Below are 20,984 nucleotides of genomic sequence, written 5' to 3'. Positions count from 1 at the left end.
TCCTAAATTATTCAACTTTCCAACGGTTGTTGCACGATGTTGGAAGAAAAGGACTGTAAACTATTAATAAAAGCAATGAGGCCATTGTATATATGCTGAAAATATTAATGTCTCCCTTTATAAATATATATATATATATGTGTCGATGTTTTTGCGTTACAAGCTCTAAGTTATAAACTGTACACATTGCGTTCTTGCTAATTAGCCAAAATATGAACGGAATAAGGAGCAAGCATCGTAACAGAGTAAAATAAATAGGGACAACAGCTTGTCAGCTAACCATTCAGAAACGTCCTGCTGCAACCGAGATGTTTGCACCTCCACCAAAACCTCCGCTGCTTCAGGGTCAGTTTCTGGATCAAATTGATAATATGCTTGAACACATGCATTGCTCTGAGATAACATGTTTATTCCACACTCGTAATCACAGCAAGCATGGTAACGTGACTCTCGCCGGCTCATGCCTGCTCTTCTGCAGGGGGGCGTGGTCAGCTGCTGCTCAGAATTTTCAAAGACGGGCTTGGAATAGAGCGAAAATGAGCGAAACGAGGCATGTCTAAAAAATGATCTGTTTGGTATTTTGAAAAATAAAATGTATAAATATACCTTATATAGGTATGGTCATACACTATATCATTTAAATATAGCATGATAGGTCTCCTTTAAGTGGCTGAGGAGGGAAGATGGCAAAATGTTCTGCGACATCTGTAGAAAAGCTAAGAGGAGTAACGGATTTGTCCGAGGGTGCACGACGATGCAGAAATCAGCGTTCAGGCTTGGCTACAGCAGGTCAATTGAGTTGTTCTTGTACATATTTTGTTCATATTTTGATTGTAATTGTCTCATTTAAAACGATGGCATTGTTCATATTTGCCTGTTTAGGCACAATGGTCGTGGTGTTTTTAGCGGCCTCTGCCCCCCTCTGTTGTGCTGTCAGTGCAGGAAAAAATAAATCATTCATGTTCGTGTTGACATGAAAAGTGACCACACGGTCGGTGTCTCTGTTCATCTTTTTTTTCTCCATGCCCTTAAAAGTTCTGTATGAATCATTAAAACATGAATGAATGAACATTTGCTGCTCAGTACCCAAACATAAATATTAAATAGGTCTCATCCAGTCTATGGTCTCATCTCATCATTAAAACATGAAAAATAAAATGACGGATAATAATGGATTATGACGAAAATTTTACGATCCTGTCCGTCAAAATGACGGACAACGAAAAAGTCTAACGCAACCACTGCCGCTCAGTGTCAGTAAATATTGTGCAGTTAGTATTGGACTACAAGATATATTTAAGTTTAAGAGTTATTTAAAGCATAAATGAGTGGGTTGGGTTCTGGAGGTGTGGTTACAGCAATTGTGCTTGGTTGGTGTGGCCTATGCCTGGTGGTGGTGGGGCCCAATTTGATATATTTTCATGGGGCCCAAAATCCCTGGTGGCGCCCTGCCTAGAGTTCTGTGCTAAGTGCAATAGCATTTTTTCGCTCAGGGCTCATTTAGACGCTTCTTGTGAGACTTGTGTTTTGTTTCGGTAAAAATGATTCGTATCGTCAGTTAGTTGAGTTTCTTCCCGTTAAGTGAGTATGGAACATTAATAGTTTCATAAATGTTAAGAAGCCCTGAGACACCGTTTCGTGAAGGAAAAAAAAGCCCAGTGTCCCCGCCCGCGGGGGCATGGGGCTCAACAGGTTAACTGGTTATTGGCTAATGGTTACACAACCCAAACAATCGTTATGACATCATAAAGTAGCCAAACTCTGATCAGCTCATTTTCAGACAGGTTTTTATATAAATGGATCGGGACAAAAAGAGAACAAATCTTTTTTCCTGAAACTTTCAGAATATCTTTACACAGAGGGGACACATGTGTATGTATAAAATACATGAAAAAGTGGATTTTGCATACTAGGTGACCTTTAGTAAAGTTGGCCAAACAGTCTTACATCGAAAATGTAAACCAACATGACACATGGGGTTTGCTTTTATTAAGACCTGTTGACTGCCCGCCATAAAATGAATAACTGTTTGGGGATTATGTTCTCCTTAATTGTTTTAATTTTTCTAAATGGGTCAAATAAACACTCAATCCCTGGAAGACCTATTCCAGGAGAGCCTCTGTAATCATGCCTCAATAACAAGCCATTTTGAGGAACACACAAAAGACCGTCTTGGGGAATGGGTTGGCAATGGACGAAACATGATTGAAATCCCTATTCAAATCAAAATCACATTAGTGACTCTTCTGGATAATAACTTGACATTCAGAAATAACAGTGTTTCCTTTCACAACATTATAATATCAGACCTCAGCTGACCAATTTGTCGCCAGCTTTGTGTACGTGGTGTTCCTGGCTGGAAAGTCAAAAGAGGCAGGGTGATGTTTAACACCATATATGTGAGAGACATACGGTGTTAAACATTCGTGTTGTTACATGTGTTTTGTGGGACGTAACACCTATCTGCCCGGCTCTGTCTCTTTTATCAATACAACAGATTAGCTGTTTTCAGGTCTAAATGACCAGGCTCTCTGATGCGATAAAGAATACAAAAATATGTGCAGTTTGGTGTATCAGTGCTGTGGACAAAAGACGCTGGTGAACCAAGGTGATGTGTCAGTGTGCATCGAAGGCTCCATGCAGCCACAGCGGCCTAGACGGATTAGCCTGAGAGGGACTACATGCCGGTTGCTTAGTAACTACAAACCTACTCAAATGCTTGACGAACATACAGCGACGGGGCTGTATTGTGACCATGAATAGTCAAAAGTGCTTTTTTTTGCAACCTCATCTTACCTTGAAATACATACAACACGACAGACAAATTCATAAAGCCCTAAAAACTATGTGTGTTTTAATTATTTGTGATTTGTGTGTGTGTGTGTGTGTGTGTGTGTGTGTGTGTGTGTGTGTGTGTGTGTGTGTGTGTGTGTGTGTGTGTGTGTGTGTGTGTGTGTGTGTGTGTGTGTGTGTGTGTGTGTGTGTGTGTGTGTGTGTGTGTGTGTGTGTGTGTGTGTGTGTGTGTGTGTGTGTGTGTGTGTGTGTGTGTGTGTGTGTGTGTGTCCTACCTGACTCTATGACTCTCCAATGGCCAGTGCACCGATAGTGGTTTTGCTGGTTCCCTGACACTCTTAGTGCTTTGCTGCAGGCTCTGTCCTGGCTGTTTTTCCTATTCTGGGATGTCCTTGTATGACCTGCGCTCCCATGCCAAGATCCAAGCTGTGTCTAATGAAAGTAACGTTCCAGGAGTTTGTTTCAGAATAAATAAATCAAGGCTCAGGCCGCCAGTGTTTCATTAAGCCATACTTGTAAAGCGCCGGTTGATAAGTTAAAAGTAGCAGAAGTTGTGGGATTGTGGCCTCAGACTGTGAGGTTTAGGTATTTAAACCAAGAAAATGATTTTCTAAGAAAAACAGACTGATACTTTGCTCATTCTAGACTTAACAGTAATCACAAATGTTAGCTGTGTGGTTTATTTGTTAGGTTCATTGCATAAGGTATTGTCGGTAGCTAAGATCACATTGTAAATATTGGACAACCTAACACTTTTCTGGTTGGACAATTGGCAAGACTACCCTGATGAACTGCTAAAACGGACTAAATCAAAGCATGCCATGCCAGTTTAATCTAGAAAGTGAAGTTAAGCCAGTGTCCCATTCATCCAATCACATCCATGTGTGATTATGTGCTTCGAAAGTATTTGAGGGTGAAAGGTTGTGTATTATTATGTGAGCGAGGACGACTCATGTCTTTAGTGTGTGTATGTTAAGCTTAGGAGACTTATTTCTGTGGTGACCTATAGCTTCGTGTCACACAAGGCTGATCGGTACCACTTTACAATAAGACTACCCTTATAAAGGGTTTACGAATAGTTTGTAATTCATTTATTAATTAGGTTGTGAACACTTTATAAATCATTAATAAGCTTTTATAAGACGTGAGATAAACAGGGCAACTGTGACCGGTTGCTTGCCAAATAGTGAGCCCATGTTTATCTGCACTGCTAAGCCTTATATTGGCTACTTAGCTTACTTCGTCTTCTTCATCAGCCAGCATCCTTGGTATCTGTTGTTCACCGAGTTGATTCCCCCCCACATCTCTTATGATTATCTATGAATGAGTCACTAACATTTATAACTGGCAAAAGGGAGCCTTATTGTAAAGTGTGAAACACATCACCATCTATTGATGAGTCACTAACATTTATAACTACTGAAAGGGTGCATTGTTTTTAAATGTAATACACCATGTAATGTCCATTTATGAATGAGTTATAACATTCACGCTTACCTAATACACATTTTTCCCATGAAATGCAAAGAAAGATGCAAAAGAGCCAAGCAAAACATTTTATTCACACATGAAGAAAATCAGGACTCAAAATAATGACTGTTTAGTATGACTGATACAAATATATAAACATAAAAGCTTTTCTCAGACATAAATTAAAGACGTGGTAAGGAATAATGGTATTCAGACTGGAAAGGCTTTGTGTATATCCTTGAACAAGCGTCCAAGCAGTCTATCAGGGTGAGCAGAGCCAAGATGACCATTCAAGAACCTTGAGGTGTTCGTCCAACAAGTTTCCTCTCAGTCTACGGACATGTCCTTTGATGGTCGACCAGGCTCTTTCACTATGTTGGGTATGACTGCCGTCTGGGGGTTCACAAACCACCTGCTGTGGTTTATGGTGTAGTGGTTGTACCCCATGTTACTCAGCCCTCTCCTGTATGCCCTCCACTCATCCCTCATGATGCTACTTCCTGACTTAAAATGCCGTCTAATCAGAGGGACAAGGTGGCATCTTGATCGTTTCTCCACTAGTTTCAACACTAGTCTCCGCCTTTGGTCTTTAACTCCGATCATTCCGAAGACCCATTTCTTCTTCCTCCACGTGCATAAAAACACAAAATAAATCATAACATCATCTTAGTTAACAACAACAAGCACAGAAATTACAGGAAAAATTGTTGCACATCATGTTTAAAAATGCCATACTTGTTTATAAGGTGTATTGTAAACATCATTGAAGGATAATGATACAGTAATGGTCCATATTGATTTAAAATATATATTCTCTTGTACAAGAAAGCCCAGTCTATAACTGCCAAACATAGGAACTGGGTACAGTACCTTGTCCCAGACACAAATACTCAAATAAATAGTTTACTTTATCAGCATTGGTATTACCAATGCTTGCTTACTATTTATTTGATACCAATTTGGTAATACAATTAATAAAAAGAACAAGGTTTGGGTTTGTTCTTCAGATATGACTGTGACATTAACGTGTAAGCTCAATAATGAACTCCAGCTCAACCAACCATATTGTAATATTTAAGTAATCATCTTGAAATATGACATTATTATTTGTAATATACACAAATCTTGTTGTGAGATTAATTTCACATACACTAGGCCGCTCTTCAACACTACTTTGACATTAGCTTGACTACATAATCGATCATAGCTCATTTAAATTAACCTTGTTATCAATGCATAAAGTTATCTACCTAATAAAATATCTCTCTAACTTACAAGGATGACCCTATTTCACCAACCTAAAACAGAAGCCGTTTGTTCTACAGTATTATCCCACTTAATGCTTAACACTTCTCCAATATGTTTTAACTTGGAGGCTACGATTAGCATCGTTAGCACAGATGTAGCTTCCACTTGCTTACTACATGCTAACACAAGCCTTAACATTCATTAACGTTAGCTGACTAAAAAGCATAAGCACCACATACATAAAGTACTCAAATTCCACTTACCGTAAAACTGTATTCATGCACCGTCTGTTTTAGCGAGTCACAATAGTCCGATATAAGCATGAAGAATAGTCCACAAGGCACCATCACAACAAACACGGCCGAGTTCAAGTTCTGTTCCCCGGATGAGTTGAGCAGGCTGAGTCCCTGTAGCTTCACAGAGATGCTAGCAGAGCAGAAAGCTAACAGCAGCACTGGACAGACCTGTCACTCAATGTGACCATGTCCTAATTTATGCATAACTTTAATGCTTAATATAACTTAAACAAATTATAAATGGTAGTAACTCATTAATACATTTGGTGATTTGTTTAACACATTACAATAAAAATTGGTTGTAACTCATTAATAAATGGGAATGTGTTTTCTACTTTACAAGGCTCCCTTTTGGCAGTTATAAATGTTAGTAACTCAGAAATAAATCGTCATAAAAAGATGCCAAGAAACATCAAGATGGAAGGGGGGAATCAACTCTATGAACAACCAAGGATGTTGGCAGATGAAGAAGACGAAGTAAGCTAGGTAGCCAATATAAGGCTTAGGCCTACCCCTAGATTCCACCGGGTCCGTCTGCTTCGCGTTACGGCCAAGTTACGGCTGCGCCGCGGTGTCCGCAGCAATCGCAGCCACTCTAGTCAATGGGTGCTACCACACGCGGCGCGTTACGGCTCAGAAGCGTCCCAGAAGCGTCCCAGAAGCGTCCCAGAAGCGTCTCGGCGCAGGGCTCCTATAAAATTAGGATGAATCCTATTTTTGACGCGACGCAGCCGTAACATAATGTCGGGCAGGCAGGAAGTGGAACGTTCAGAGCATATATAGCATATATATATATATATATATATATATATTGTAGTGGTCACTAATTTACTCTATGTACATAATTCACTCATGGAACTACGGGTTGGGGGTATTGTTTCCGCACGGACATATATGTGGTTACCTTTATATGTTGTGTGCCCTCCTGGCTCTTTCTCTTGTCGTCCCGGGCTGCGACCCGACAACACCTGCATTTCTGCTGCTCATTAGAGACAGCTTTGCACCTTCGATGCATCGCCTCCGACTCCCTTTCTCTCGGCACTACATTGGTGATCCTGACAATGTCTCGTGAAGTTTCCGGGACGGACCCGACCACGGCAAAAAAACTCAGGTTTTTTTCTCTAAATGCCGGGGATTTTTGGAGACGTCCGTGGCTGCCACTGGCACGCGGACTGAGGCTCGGTGCTCCCCCCGCGTAATGGCTGAGGACGTCGCTCGCCATTCCCACATCGTCTCGGCACTGGAAGACAGCAAGCCTTTCAACTACAGGGAGACGATGCACGACCTGCTGGGTATGGAAGAACCCGATTCCTTCCACATGGGGCTGTTTCTTCGGGACGTGCGGCTGCACGTCCAGGCTGCGCAAGCTAACGACAACTAGCAGCTAACAGCGTTGGCTAACGACGGCTAGCAGCTACCGATGGCTGCCAGCTAGCGGCTAACGGCAACAGCTAACGGCTAGCTGCTAACGGCTATCGACCCTTTTGAGCTTTTTCTGGTGCCTGAGAGGAGGTTCGACCATGTCTGGTTGGCCTCGTGTGGATCCTCTCACGATTTCGCCCACCTGTTTTTGAACGTGGACAGTACGACCCTTTTTGAGCTTTTTCTGGTGCCTGAGAGGAGGTTCGACCATGTCTGGTCGGCCTCGCGTGGACCCTCTCGCCTTTTCACCACCTCGACGGCGGCTTCGGACGTCACCCGCGCTTTCATCGGCGCCTGGGTGGCGCGCTTCTGGACCCCGTCTCGCCTCGACAGTTTCGGACGTCGCCCATGCCTTCATCGGCCCGTGGGTGGCGCGCTTTGGGACCCTGCCTGGCCTCTCCTCTTACCACGGCTCACGGATCGCCTCGACGGTGGCTTCGGACGGCGCACTGTCTGGCCTCTCCCCTGTCCACGGCTCCTTCCTCCCGGGGATGCTGCTCCTGCCCCCCAGGGACACGGCTCCTTCCTTCCTCCAGGTTTTCGAGCCCGCTCCTTCCTGCTGGGGACCACCGGGTTATTCACGCCCGTCGCAGCTCAGCGACCCAGCTTTCTCCAACTGGCAGGTTAATTCTTCATTCGCCACGAAGCCTACTGCGGCCCGCCCCCCACCCCCGGTGGGGATGCCCTCGTTAGGGCCCCTATCCTCTCCTGCGGCCCCCTTCCGCAGGCCCGTTCCATGACCCGGCCCTCGCCTGCAACCACGCCCTCCTCGGCCCCTGTGGTGCTTCCTCCCAGACGCGGGGATTGTCTCCATGGTTGAATTCTGGGGGGCTTGTGTAGTGGTCACTAATTTACTCTATGTACACAATTCACTCATGGAACTACGGGTTGGGGGTATTGTTTCCGCACGGACATATATGTGGTTACCTTTATATGTTGCGTGCCCTCCTGGCTCTTTCTCTTGTCGTCCCGGGCTGCGACCCGACAACACCTGCATTTCTGCTGCTCATTAAAGACAGCTTTGCACCTTCGATTGCACCGCCTCCGACTCCCTATCTCTCGGCACTACAATATACACACACACAAACTAATTTTGCAGACCCTATCCCTACGTAGTCTTTCAAGTAGGAGGAGAAATGCCAGCGTTCTCCTCCTGTTTACAAGCACTGTGTAAATTATATATATAGAATAATTATGATGATGAATGCATTTTTGTACCACTAAAATACAGCAACACATCTTTGATTCATATCGTTTATAAGTGGGATATTACGATTATTATTAACCTTGTCTGTACAAAGTAGCCTGTCCAGGAAATATGCCCAAATCAACTAAAACTGTGAGCCGGGCACGCAAGACGCTCCGCTTCTAAAATGCTTCTGAAACGCGCCCGGTAGGGTATGGCGCCGGAGGAGGCCAGAGCAAAACTGCGGCGCAGCCGTGACGTGACGCGACGCAGACGGACCCGGTGGAATCTAGGGGTTAGTCAACTTGCCAAATAGTGAGCCTGTGTTGATGTTAGAACTGGTTTATAAATGGTTCTTAATGATTAATAAAGTGTTTACAACTTAATTAATAACCTAATTATAAACCCTTTATGAATCCTTTATAAGGGTAGTCTTATTGTAAAGTGGTACCGGCTGATCTAAGAGGTCAATGATAATGGGATAATCACATTCAGCCCCCAACAAACCAACACTGGCCAGGATTTCTTAACAAGAAAGCACACACATGCTCTTATCCTCCTGGTAGTAAACAACCGAAAGACGCCAGTGGTCTAATTGAGATCACAGAGTTTTAGAGACTGGTTCCTAGAAACCAAATTCATAGAAACTCCTGATTATAGAGCGGCAAGTGTTTGGATGGTTTCTCTATTAAAAGCCAACACCAAACTCTCTTTGTACTCGATGGGTGGCGTTTCTAACTTTTATGGTAAACACTTTATTTGGCAGCGTTTCAACAGCCGTTAAACCAAATTACAACTGTAGTGTGATATGACATCAGATAAGAAACTATTCTTAGTCATCCGTAGCTTTTTCTTATGCAATAACTCATTCACATCATCTCACACATTTATTTGCGGTCTGTGATCCATGGCCACAGAAGAACAGAAGATAGACAGTTGAAGTTCAATGCTTGTATTCTGTAACAGGTATTTAAATTAATCAAGGCTATTTCTTACTGCTGTCATATGCACAACGTTATCACTTATAGGGGACATATGCAAAATTCACTTTTTGATGTCTGTTATACATAAATATGTGTCCCCGGTGTATCAGGGAACTCAAGCAGTGTCAGAAAATAAAACCCTCTCTCTTTTCCTCCGTACCCAAATCTCTAAAAACGGGGCTACAACGGAGCTGATCCAGATTTGCGTCCGATATGACGTAATATCGGAAATGAAGACCCACGGCACTATCAGAAAGTTGCTATCAGAAACAATGCCCGACTGCTTTGGACGTAATATGGTCGGTGTTTACATTAGCATCGCTAACACTCAGAGCTAACCTGTACTGTAGAGCATGTGTGTGAAGCAGCAGGAAATAAAAAGGAACTCACCTTGTGGTATAACCGGCAAGAGAGAAAGCCTTTGAGCTCCATACTGTTTCAGAAATAATCCTTGATAATCCATGATATGGCGTTTCATCATGGCAGTATTTAGTTTAGACAGTAGCTGCCGGGTCCCGCATGAGCTCAGCCCCCTCCTTTTTTATTTTGTATCAAAGCTTTATACCCAAAATCAGCACTTTTGAAACAGGAAGTGAAATAGAGGGATATGAGGCTTGGCTAGAATAGGTGGTCTGTTTGGTATTTTGAGCAAAACACTTCATAGACATGTTTTTTATATATTTTTATATATCTGAGACCTATGCTATTGCCTAAACATAGGTAGGTGACCTTTAACACAACATAACATAACTTTAACACAAAGTGTTGCATATTGCAAATTCAGGTCATGCTATGAATAATAGAGGAGGCAAAAGTATGTTGTTAGTTTTCTGGATCATTGTCTGACTACTTATGTTCAATGCCTTTATTTATGCTGCTGCAACGCAAACATTTCCCAATTTGGGATCAATAAAGTAACTCTTATCTTATCTTTAACTTAACACTTCAGAGTCCCATCCACTTCATTCTAAAATCTTCTTTTGTCCATTTCTTTCCGATCTTTTTATAACGACCAAATACAGTTGCCATATTAATTGCACAATGTGAAAATAAAAAATGTCTTGGTGCAAGCTCAAGCACAAAGTTCCCATTTTGGAGCGTCAGAGCTGTTTTTGTTTCATCCAGTCACAGGACAACAGTTGGACCACTTCAGTTTGGGACTAATTGTTCCCATAATAAAGAAAATAGAATGCATTCCATTCAGGAGAGCGCACTTTCGATTACATTTTAGCTTTACATGGAAGAGTCTTTTAAACAGAATCATACTGTGACAGTGCGAAAGAGAAAAACTACTTTTGTGTTCAGAAGATACAAATTAAGATGGTAAAAAATGTTGCTATTAAATCCAAAGTGCTGGGAGGCATAATCTCCTCCGTTAATGGCCTTTAGAAGTGAAGGGGCACCTGGAAGTTATTTTCTCTTGCAAATCATCTTCACACTCGCAGCTGTTTGTGTAATGGAAGCTAAGACGTCACTCTGGAAGCTGTCGCACATCTTGTTTGTTACGGCTGTCTCCCACCAGGTTGTCTGTTGTTGTCTGAAAATCAACGATGGCCTCCAAAACAGTCCCAGGGGCCTCCTTTCGTACTTTATCATAAATTAAATATTACTTTCTTGGGTTTCTAGCTCATTGTTTCTATATCAGTAACATTGCATTAACACATAGATCTTACTTGTGGTGTTTTTTTATCAAACTTTTGAAATGTCGCGGTTGAAAAAGGAAGATAGACGTGTTTTGTTTCACTAGTTCGGAGTGAATAAAGGTTATGCAAATCATAGTTCTGTCAGAAGTTGGCAGTATAAGCTAGACTTTACACAAAGCTGTCATCACCAAGTAAACAGAGAAGAAAAGATTGAGGTTACGAACTAGCAAACAGACAAGTGGAAGTGGCTAAATATGAGAAAAGTCTTCATGAAATTGATTTAATTATGGCTATGTTTTCTGCGGTATAAAAAAATAAGGATGCTGATAGCGGAAACAGCTGATAAGTCAAGGGTTTTATATGTTCGCTACATCAAGACATTGGCAAAGGCCTTTTCATACCTGACTGGGTGCAAAAACTCTTTCAACAAAGGAAAAAAACAAATCAAGCTCACTTGTGCAATGGAGGAATTTTTAGTATGACAATCAAACAGGTGTTTTAAAAAAAAAAAACAGGGTTAGAAAAATAAAGCTTTGCAGAAGTCCAATAGTGAAAACGTTTTGCATTCCTATTCTTTTTTGGGGGGTCATTGTTATCGTAGAATTATGAGCTTAGCGTAAACTCTGGGAAGAGAGAAACCTGACTAAATTCCATGAGTCTGTGCTGGTTGCCTGGCAACACCCAAGTGATCACTTGGATTTTGATAGGTTCAGGGTGAGGTCTGTGCTTGACTGTGCTTGTATTTAACCTCTAAAATACCAGATAGAATGCTAAAATATGTCTTTTTTACAATGGAGTCCTGTCATACCTGGCAGCATAAAATATATGAAAAAACAAGAGTTGAGGATACAATTTTCTTAAATTTGGCCATGTTAGACGAGATCATTTAGCCCTGATTAAACTCTAACCCTAATTAAACGTAGTTGAAAATGAGCTTTACCTAGTTTCATTTAGATTGGACACCAGAGAAAATATGTGGTATACCTATAAACCATTAGTCCATAGGGTTGTTGAGAAATGTTTGATAGAGGCTAAGTGTGTTAATCAAACATGTATAATACAAGGCCAAAATCAACTTAACATAAAATCATCATATCATAAAATGAAAACAGGTTATGTCAGGTAAAGGAAGGGACAATAAATATACAGCAAACTTTATTCTGCCTTCTCTTCCTCCCAAGGTGCTCAGGGGCCCAACAGATCATTGAATGAGTCATCCAGCTTCACACTGTCTATGAAACCAGCTCCGTCTAGTGGTCACAGTGGCTCCTGCAGATTGAAGCGAAATCAGATATTCTTTTTATCCTACTTTCAGAACCAACCGAGCGCCCAGCCACAGCCAATTAAAACGAATCCTAGAGTTTCGCAGTGTTATATTGAAAAACTCCCATTCCACTGTCATGTTTTATCTATGACATGTGGCTGAGGACACAGAGTGTGCTTGGAGCACCTCTCTCTCTCTCTCTCTCTCTCTCTCTCTCTCTCTCTCTCTCTCTCTCTCTCTCTCTCTCTCTCTCTCTCTCTCTCTCTCTCTCTCTCTCTGCGAGGTAATCCCCACCATGTGAGTGGGCGGTGCGGGTACCGGAGGCGTGTTATTTTTTTTTTACTTGTTTTTCATTATTCAAATGCTGGTGTACCTATAAAAAGAGCGCCTGCGTGCGTCAGATAGTTTTTCTCCAATGGGTAAAGGTGACTAAAATACTTTAGTCGCATCCTATCGGCAGGGGGAAGGAGATGATGCACGACTCCGGAGGTGTCCAAATGGCGAGGGTGTTGAAGCATGCCACCCTATGCCTGATGCTGCTGCCCCGGTTCCTGGTGGCCGCCGTCATGCTGTGGCTGCTGGATTTCTTGTGTATAAGGAAAAAAGTGCTGCTGAAAATGGGAGCGAAGCAGGACAGCCCTGACGACCCGCCGGTGTGCGTGTCTGACTCCAACAGGATGTTCACCTTGGAGTCGCTCAGAGCCGTTTGGTACGGACAGAAATTGGACTTCCTGAAATCCGCTCACCTAGGGCGCGCGGCACCTAACACCGAGGTACTGATGGTCCAGGAACGGCGGCAGGTCCGGATCCTGGACTGCATGAAAGGGAAGAGACCGCTCATCCTTAACTTTGGCAGCTGCTCCTGACCGCCATTCATGACGCGTCTGTCGGCGTTTCAGCGCGTCGTGAGCCAGTACGCGGACATTGCAGACTTTTTAGTTGTATATATCGAGGAGGCGCATCCGTCGGACGGCTGGGTGAGCTCTGACGCGCCGTACCAGATCCCGAAGCACCGCTGCTTGGAGGACAGGCTGAGAGCCGCTCAGCTGATGCTCGCTGAGGTGCCGGGGAGCAACGTGGTGGTGGATAATATGGACAACGAGTCCAACGCCGCGTACGGAGCCTACTTTGAGAGACTTTACATCGTGATGGATGAGAGGGTGGTGTACCAGGGGGGCAGGGGGCCGGAGGGATACCGGATTTCAGAGCTCAGAAACTGGCTGGAGCAATACAGGAACGATCGGATGAATTCCCACACAGCGGTGCTCCATGTGTAGTTGGAAGATGCTGAACTGCTCCTCTGCTCATACTGCTTAAGTGTCCAACTCACAGTGCAAAAATATTCAGATGCTGCTATAAAATGTTCACACATGGCACATTATGTTGTTGGTTTTTTTAATAAAGATATTCAGGACTCTTTGACAAATAGCCTAAAGCCATGTTCAAGCCTAGCCTGTTTTATCGTGCTTGTATTGACCTTAATTGATGGAAAAGTCTTGAATCAGTTGAACCCGGATTCAATAGTGGTCACTCTCTTTTTCTACGGTGTGTGTGTGTGTGTGTGTGTGTGTGTGTGTGTGTGTGTGTGTGTGTGTGTGTGTGTGTGTGTGTGTGTGTGTGTGTGTGTGTGTGTGTGTGTGTGTGTGTGTGTGTGTGTGTGTGTGTGTGTGTGTGTGTGTGTGTGTGTGTGTGTGTGTGTGTGTGCGTGCGTGCGTGCGTGCGTGCGTGCGTTCAGGCTAAGGTCTCACTCTGGTGTTTCTGTGAAGTTCGGTTTTTAAAAGGCGAAGCCAGAAAACTGACACTGATGTTTTTGACACCGGGAGCGGGACCACGTGGGATGCCTTCCTCGATGATCGATTGCCAAATGATTAATGTGGAAACGATGTAACTGAACAAATGTTTTTAATAAATATCAGATCACACATGGATGGTTAACTGTTGATTTGTGCAACACCTTAAAGGTATTTTTTTATAATTTAATGCACATGATGGAATGATGTTTTTGTTTAAACTCTCTAACCCTTTGTTTCACTCTCAGTTTTATGTCGTCTGATGACATCAGACCTGCTCGTTTCATGAATGTTTAGAGCCAGAACTTATGTTCATATGATTGTGAATGTTTACTGTACACTTGCCTCCTTTTACTCCTGCCCTTATAATGACTTATAAGCATGATACGTGTACTGTGTCCCCTCTTTCAGCAAGGAAACATGCAAAAAAGTAGAACAGTTAAAAGGTCAAAATCATTATCAAAATCAATTGTAGAATGAGAGTAACAAATGTGAGTTCTGTTTCATTATGTGTAACACAATCAGAAACAACAATCAGACCAATGGTCAGATAAAAAGAAAAAGGTCAAGAAATGTCAGGATTGAATCATGCCCGGATGAAATGACACTCACAAACAGTAGATGCAAAGTAAACATGCTTATGAGAAAACTTCCCATTCATCTTCCCATTCATCCGTGCCACTATCCATCCCTGGATCTGAATGAAACAAAGAGACTTGAGCTGGTTAGGGGGGGGGGTGATGCATCTTTAATCCCTTTATCTTCATCTCTTTCTCACTTCGTCATTATTTCTCTCTTCTCCCTTCTCTCTTATACATATATGGTCACACACACAAGCAGGAATTCACACACTGCCACATGTATTTTGGTTGGATTATCATGAACCCTCTATTGATGTGGGAAAATGACCCTACTTCTCACTTGATTTGTCACAGAAATAAACCTTTTCCTGATGAATGTATGGTCTCAATCACTAGTTGAAGTCTTCATAAATAAAACATGCAGTTTATTGTGTGAAAAGTGGTCCAATTAAAGGTAAAACAGAGGTTAAAGGTAGGATTTGGCCACTGGCAGCATTGTGAGATTACTTTGGTGTGTTGTGGTGGCCAGCTCTCTGTGACTGGATCCCAATATGGACAACACATTGCTGCACTCCGCTTTCCCTTCAATGAACTGACAGGCTTACATAAGGCACACAGATCCTCATCCAGAGTGATTGTTTTTAATACATCTTGTAAGCCATTGTGTTGCTGCTTTTCCTCATTAATAAGTAAGGCTTTTATCTCACCCACCCATAACCCATCTGCTATTGTTAAGAAATATTAATTTTGATGGCTTAACCCGTGAATTAAACATGTGCCTGCAGTTAGAACCGCAACCATACATAACTAGTAAGTCACACTCTTTCACAAATACAGGGTTTTGGCTTTGTGTGATTCCATTGGCTGCTACTTTGTGATATTTGTTCAAATGTGCCCTAGTGTTGCACAGAATATATATCAGCCCATGAATAGTTGTGGTATGATTTAAGTATCCTGCATTCAGCATAAATAAACATAAAGCAGCATTGATGTCATTAAAGGGGCACACCACCGTTTCAACACCCCAACTACAATAATCTTTCAGCATCTCTGTTGTCAAGACAGATGTTTTCTGCAAATAATCCGAGGTTTGTGTTGCTTCACAGAGCCTTCTCTTTTCCTCCTGACTTGCTGTGTTATCAGCCAGTCTCAGGTCACCAATGTCATTTTAAAAAGCTCTTTGATCAGATGTCACTGATTGACTCTTGTCTTTGTGCCTCGAGGGCTGTCATTTATTTGAAAAAAAGTGTGGGGGAGGGGGGGGTTCAAACAAAGGCAGACCTTTTTTTCTTCCCCTTTAGCATAGAAACTGTTTCAAGATGGTGAAGAGGGGGCATGTCAGTTCTCCTGCTCTCAGTTCACCCCTCGCAGCACGCGGCATGAATGCATAAGGACACACACAGGCAGCTATACAGTACATGCATGTGGTGATATAATGAGGCACAACTGAGGCATGAAGGGACCTGAATACAGAAATCTATGCAGCACAGACGTGGGCTACATACTGAGATGCTGGGTGGAGATTGAAGTTGGGGGTGTTGAAACAGCATCCTTCTGGATCAATAGCTTCAACAAACGTCATTATTATAATTGCATAGGCAATTGAGCACAAAAGTAATTCAAATATATCTATCTTTCAGAGACACTCCAAAAGTAGATTTCCAATTAGGAGTGGGGCTGATAAAAAGATGAGTTCAAGTCTATAGTTGACAAATCCTGAGAAAGATCTCTTTGAGGAGGCACAGGTAGACAGCATCATCATCGTGTACGTAGATACAGGTTTCAAATACATTCTCTGATTTTGTGGACAGTTTCATCCACTTCTTATATACTGCGCAATATATAGTCTCATGGCTACTAGGCAATAACAAAAATATCTATAGTAACAGCTTTAGTACATGTAATCTGGATTACATTACAAACAATTACACAAATGGTTTGAAAACTGATGACACACTTCAGGCAACAAGGGTAGGTCGTTTCCATAAGCGTTTGTCTAAGAGTGTGTGTGTATTTGCGGTCAAACGTGTGTGTGTTTTGGCATGCATGTGTTTTAACTTTGGATCCTTTAAGAAAATTACCCTGTTACATAATTATATTTCATGACGAAGAAATTGCATTAGCTATACATCTGATAAAGTAGGCGCAAAAGTTCATTATTTATGAAATTGTTAAATAACTCAATATGATAATGTGAATCAGCTTTTAGATATCATGTTTTCCTTTAAAGGGCGAACACGTTTTATTTCTACTCAAGCAAAATGTAAACATCTTATTAGAGGTAGTTAAAGGTCTAAAGGTGTGTGACGTAACTCAGTGCAAAGTCTCATTTTGTAGCAATACCATTACAGATAAAGAGCAAAACAACAAATATCTTGTCATTCCATACAGCACTTGAACCTGTTAAGCCCCAAGCCTGTTTTTCAGGTCTCAGAAAAATGTAAAAAATGTAAATGATAGTGTCCGTCCAAAAATTATTTTTTACTTATAGTGAAAACCACCCTTGGATGATGGGTTAGTTAGTAGACTAAAAGCTTTAGGAATCCAAAGTACAACATATATATAAGTACCCTGTATCAAGATTGCTGCAACATTTGACCTTTTTAGAGAGGTTTAGCAAAAAAGACTCCACCTCTGGGGTCATTTGGGTGGAAATGGGCGTTTTTGCCGTTTCTCTGAAACCCATTGGTCGATTTTGATGATTGACATCTCTTTTGAACCGTTAGAGCCAATAGAATCGAAGGGGAATTTCCACATACACACCAACGTTACCATTGAGAATTGGGGGCTATGCGCACGCAGTTTGCCTAAAGCGAAACCTATAGGTTACTTACGTAACCCCAGTTTTCAGAGTAACATGAAGTGAGATGTCTCACTATGGGATGCGCCTCATTGCGGAGCAAACAGAAGCATCAATCTCATTACCCCAATCCTGATTGGCTGGTGATCTTGACGTCAGCGTCAGGGAATCCACCCCCTATAAGTAGCTTGCGCCACGACGCATGCGTTATTCAACGCATGGAGGGCCGTCTGGTGAGACATCTCATTTCATGTTACTCTTAGACCTGGGGTTACGCAAGTAACCTATAGTTCTCATTCATAACACTTCGTTCGATGTCTCACTATGGGAAATTGTAGCTCCCGTATTGCCAGACGAGCTTATCTCGAAAATCACCAAACCAACCAGAACTTTAACAGGTAGAGCTCTGACTCAACCAGTTGCCCAGCACTGCTTGAGTCACACTGGGAGTAGAACGTCCAGACTGTTAAGAGGCGGACAAAAGTGAGCGGCGAGGACCAGCTCGCGGCGAGGACCAGCTCGCGGCGAGGACCAGCTCGCGGCGAGGACCAGCTCGCGGCGAGGACCAGCTCGCCGCTTGCACCGATGTCTTGGATGGGAGACATCCTGGACAGTGTCCAGGATGCAGCCAGACCCTGAGTCGAAAGAGCTCGCGGACCCGAGGGTGCCTGCAAACTCTGACTCGTATGGGCCCCAAAGCAATTGCTTCCACAAACCAGTGCGAGAGCCGTTGCTTAGTAACAGGCTTGCCCTTATAAGGGTTAGCCCAGGACACAAGGCGTTTGGTCATTATGACAAAGCACCCTTAATCTGTCCCTGTACGTGCGTAAAGCACGGGCTGGACACGGCAAATCCGGCCGCTGTTCCCCGGAGGAATACAGTGGCGGGGAGGATGCCTTAATGTCAAATGTGGTACCTCAACCAACCGCCTTAAGATAAAAGCAGGGTTGGGCTTCAACCACACTCTGTTTGCCCTGGAGCGAACTGAGTGCATGAAGATTGTACAGATAGCGCATGAGTGCCACTGGCTCACTTGGCAGCTGCCAGGGTCAGCTTCATGTTACACTGTATTCAGATTGTACCACTCATGGGCCAAGCCCATAGAGCCAAGCGCTCTGGGTGTGGGTGAAAGATCGCCCCCCCCACTTGGGACAGTATTTCCCTGCGTAGTGGGAGCTGCCATGGCTGCCCGCACAGCAGCTGATATATCTCCGCTAGCCAGTACATAGCTTTTAGGGTGAGAAACACCGCTAAAAGCTCCAGGTAATTTATGTGCGCCCGCTGGAGGTCTCTGCTCCAGAGACCCCTCACCGGGCGACCTTCATAAATACCTCCCCAGCCTGTCAGACATGCGTCCGTGGTGACCACTTTCCGTGAAAGGACAGCACCCATAGGCACACCTCGTACTAGAAAAGTCGGGTGCAGCCAGTGGCGCAGTGCCATTACGCATTTCACAGTAACCATCACTTTAGTTTAGTTTTAGGGTGGCCACCCAGCGCTGAAACTCCCTCATGTGTAAGCGTCCCAGTCGTACGACCAGGATGGCTGACGCCATGAGCCCCAGCAATCGCAGGCATGATCTGAAGAGAACATGTTTGCGCAGCTGGAAAAGAGCGAGACAAGCTCTGAAAGCTTTCACTCTTTCCGCTGACAAGCGAGCTGAAAAGGGCACCGAGTTCAGGTGTAAACCCAGGAAGAGTATAGTCTGCGCGGGGCACAACATGCTCTTCTCTGTGTTTATTATGAAACCCAGGTTGAGCAGGTGCTTTACGAGGACATTTATCTGCGTAACAGCCTCCTGCTCCGACTGTGCGAGAAGCAGCCAGTCGTCCAGGTAGGTCGCCAGGCGAATACCCTGTTGTCTTAACGGGGCTATCGCGGCTTCCGTACATCGTACAAACACCCTTGGACTGAGAGACAGACCGAAGGGGAGTACTCTATATTCATAACAGATCCCCTGAAATGCGAATCTCAGATATGACCTGTGTGGGTAATATACTGGGATGTGAAAATACGCATCTTTCAGGTCGACCGATGTAAACCAGTCGTTTTGTCGCACAAGCCGCAGCAGAGATGTGTGAGTGAGCATTCTGAAATTATATCTTTTTAGATATTTGTTCAGAGCCCTCAAATCAAGTATTGGCCGAATTCCGTTCCCTCCCCATTTGGGAACGAGGAAGTACTTGGAATAGAAGCCGCCCTGACTCTGCTCGGCGGGTACAATAGATATAGCCCTCTTTTCTAGGAGTGAGAGAATCTCTCTCTCCAGAATGTGGGCTGACTCTCCTCGGGCCTGCGAATGCAGAATGCCCGAGAAGCGAGGGGGGGTGACAGCGAATTGGAGTCTGTAGCCCCGTGTTACTGTCTTGAAAACCCAAGCAGATGATGTGAGCATCTTCCACTGCATGCTCCTTACGGTACGTCCACACAGCAGCTTTTCAAAAATCTTGAAAATCTTGGAGCTGGGCGTGTCTGACAGCTTGGGGATTTTTTGCGAGCAATGCGACCAACAACCAATCACATGAATCTCCCGCCCCCGACATACAAAGCAAAAAACCCCGGGGATTTTATGCGAGCAATATATATATATATATAAACTCCCCAAACAGGCGAAAACCTACCAGTTTCACCCACTGTCTCTGCCACCTCCCTCCATGCCTGGTTCCTCCGGTTTGTATCCCGTTAATAGTTCTGGTCGTAAAGAACCGGGTGATTTGCTACCATAATTTCTCGTTTGGAATATGAGGAAATGAACTGCGGTCTGGTTCTCCCTGCTTACACGTGGTTTGATTGGCTAGTGCTTCTACTGTCAGATTTGCATAAACGTGTTTGATTGGCTGGCGCTTCCAGCTCAGCTCCAAAGTTGAACATTGCTCAACTTTGGAATCCTGGAAATCCTGGACATCCTGGAAATCTTCGCTTCGCTCCCCCACAATGCAGTTCGGCGAAAAGCGAGGCAAAGTGACGTCATCCCCATTCAAAGTCAATGGGCAGAGAAGCGTTGGAAGCGGTGGAAGTTTCTTCTGAAGCTGCTGTGTGGACGGCCCGTCTACACTACAGCGTCGACAGCGTCGACAGCGTCGACAGCGTCGAAAGCTCCAATCTGCCCATTCACTTTCAATGGGGTGACGTCACGTAGCCGCACTTTTTCGCCGAACTGAATTGTGGGTAGCAGAGCGGTCCGTCTCAGGCGTCTCCGGCGACAGAAGTTGAACAATGTTCAACTTCTGACGCCGGAGACGCCGGAGTAGCCAGCGCCAGCCAATCAAATCCCGTTTCCCAAAATCTGACAGCTGAAGCCGTAGCCAATCAAACCGCGTCTAAGCTGGGAGAGATATCCCGCCGTTCATTTCTATATTTCAAAAAAAGTCGGAGGAGAAACTAACTATCGCCGTAGCGAATCACTCGGTTTTGTATGACCAGACCCTGGTGCATGTGCATGACGGTGGTGCCTTCACAACCCCGACCGGCACTGCGCATGCGCGTGACGGTGGTGCCCTTAAAGCCC

General features: G+C 43.8%; 1 protein-coding gene across 1 annotated transcript; it reads left to right on the top strand.

The window, feature by feature from the left end:
• The first annotated feature begins 12,688 nt into the window (after positions 1-12,688).
• LOC117440106 (thyroxine 5-deiodinase-like) lies at positions 12,689-13,897 on the top strand. The gene has a single exon (XM_034076356.2). The coding sequence runs from the start codon at positions 12,776-12,778 to the stop codon at positions 13,580-13,582; it is 807 nt and encodes a 268-aa protein (XP_033932247.1). The 5' UTR covers positions 12,689-12,775; the 3' UTR covers positions 13,583-13,897.
• The last annotated feature ends 7,087 nt before the right edge of the window (positions 13,898-20,984 follow it).

This window comes from Pseudochaenichthys georgianus, chromosome 24 (assembly GCF_902827115.2).
Source record: "Pseudochaenichthys georgianus chromosome 24, fPseGeo1.2, whole genome shotgun sequence".
NCBI classification, from domain to species: Eukaryota; Metazoa; Chordata; class Actinopteri; order Perciformes; family Channichthyidae; genus Pseudochaenichthys; species Pseudochaenichthys georgianus.
The sequence above is the reverse complement of the archived record's forward strand: the minus strand, read 5'-3'. Positions and strand labels throughout refer to the sequence as shown.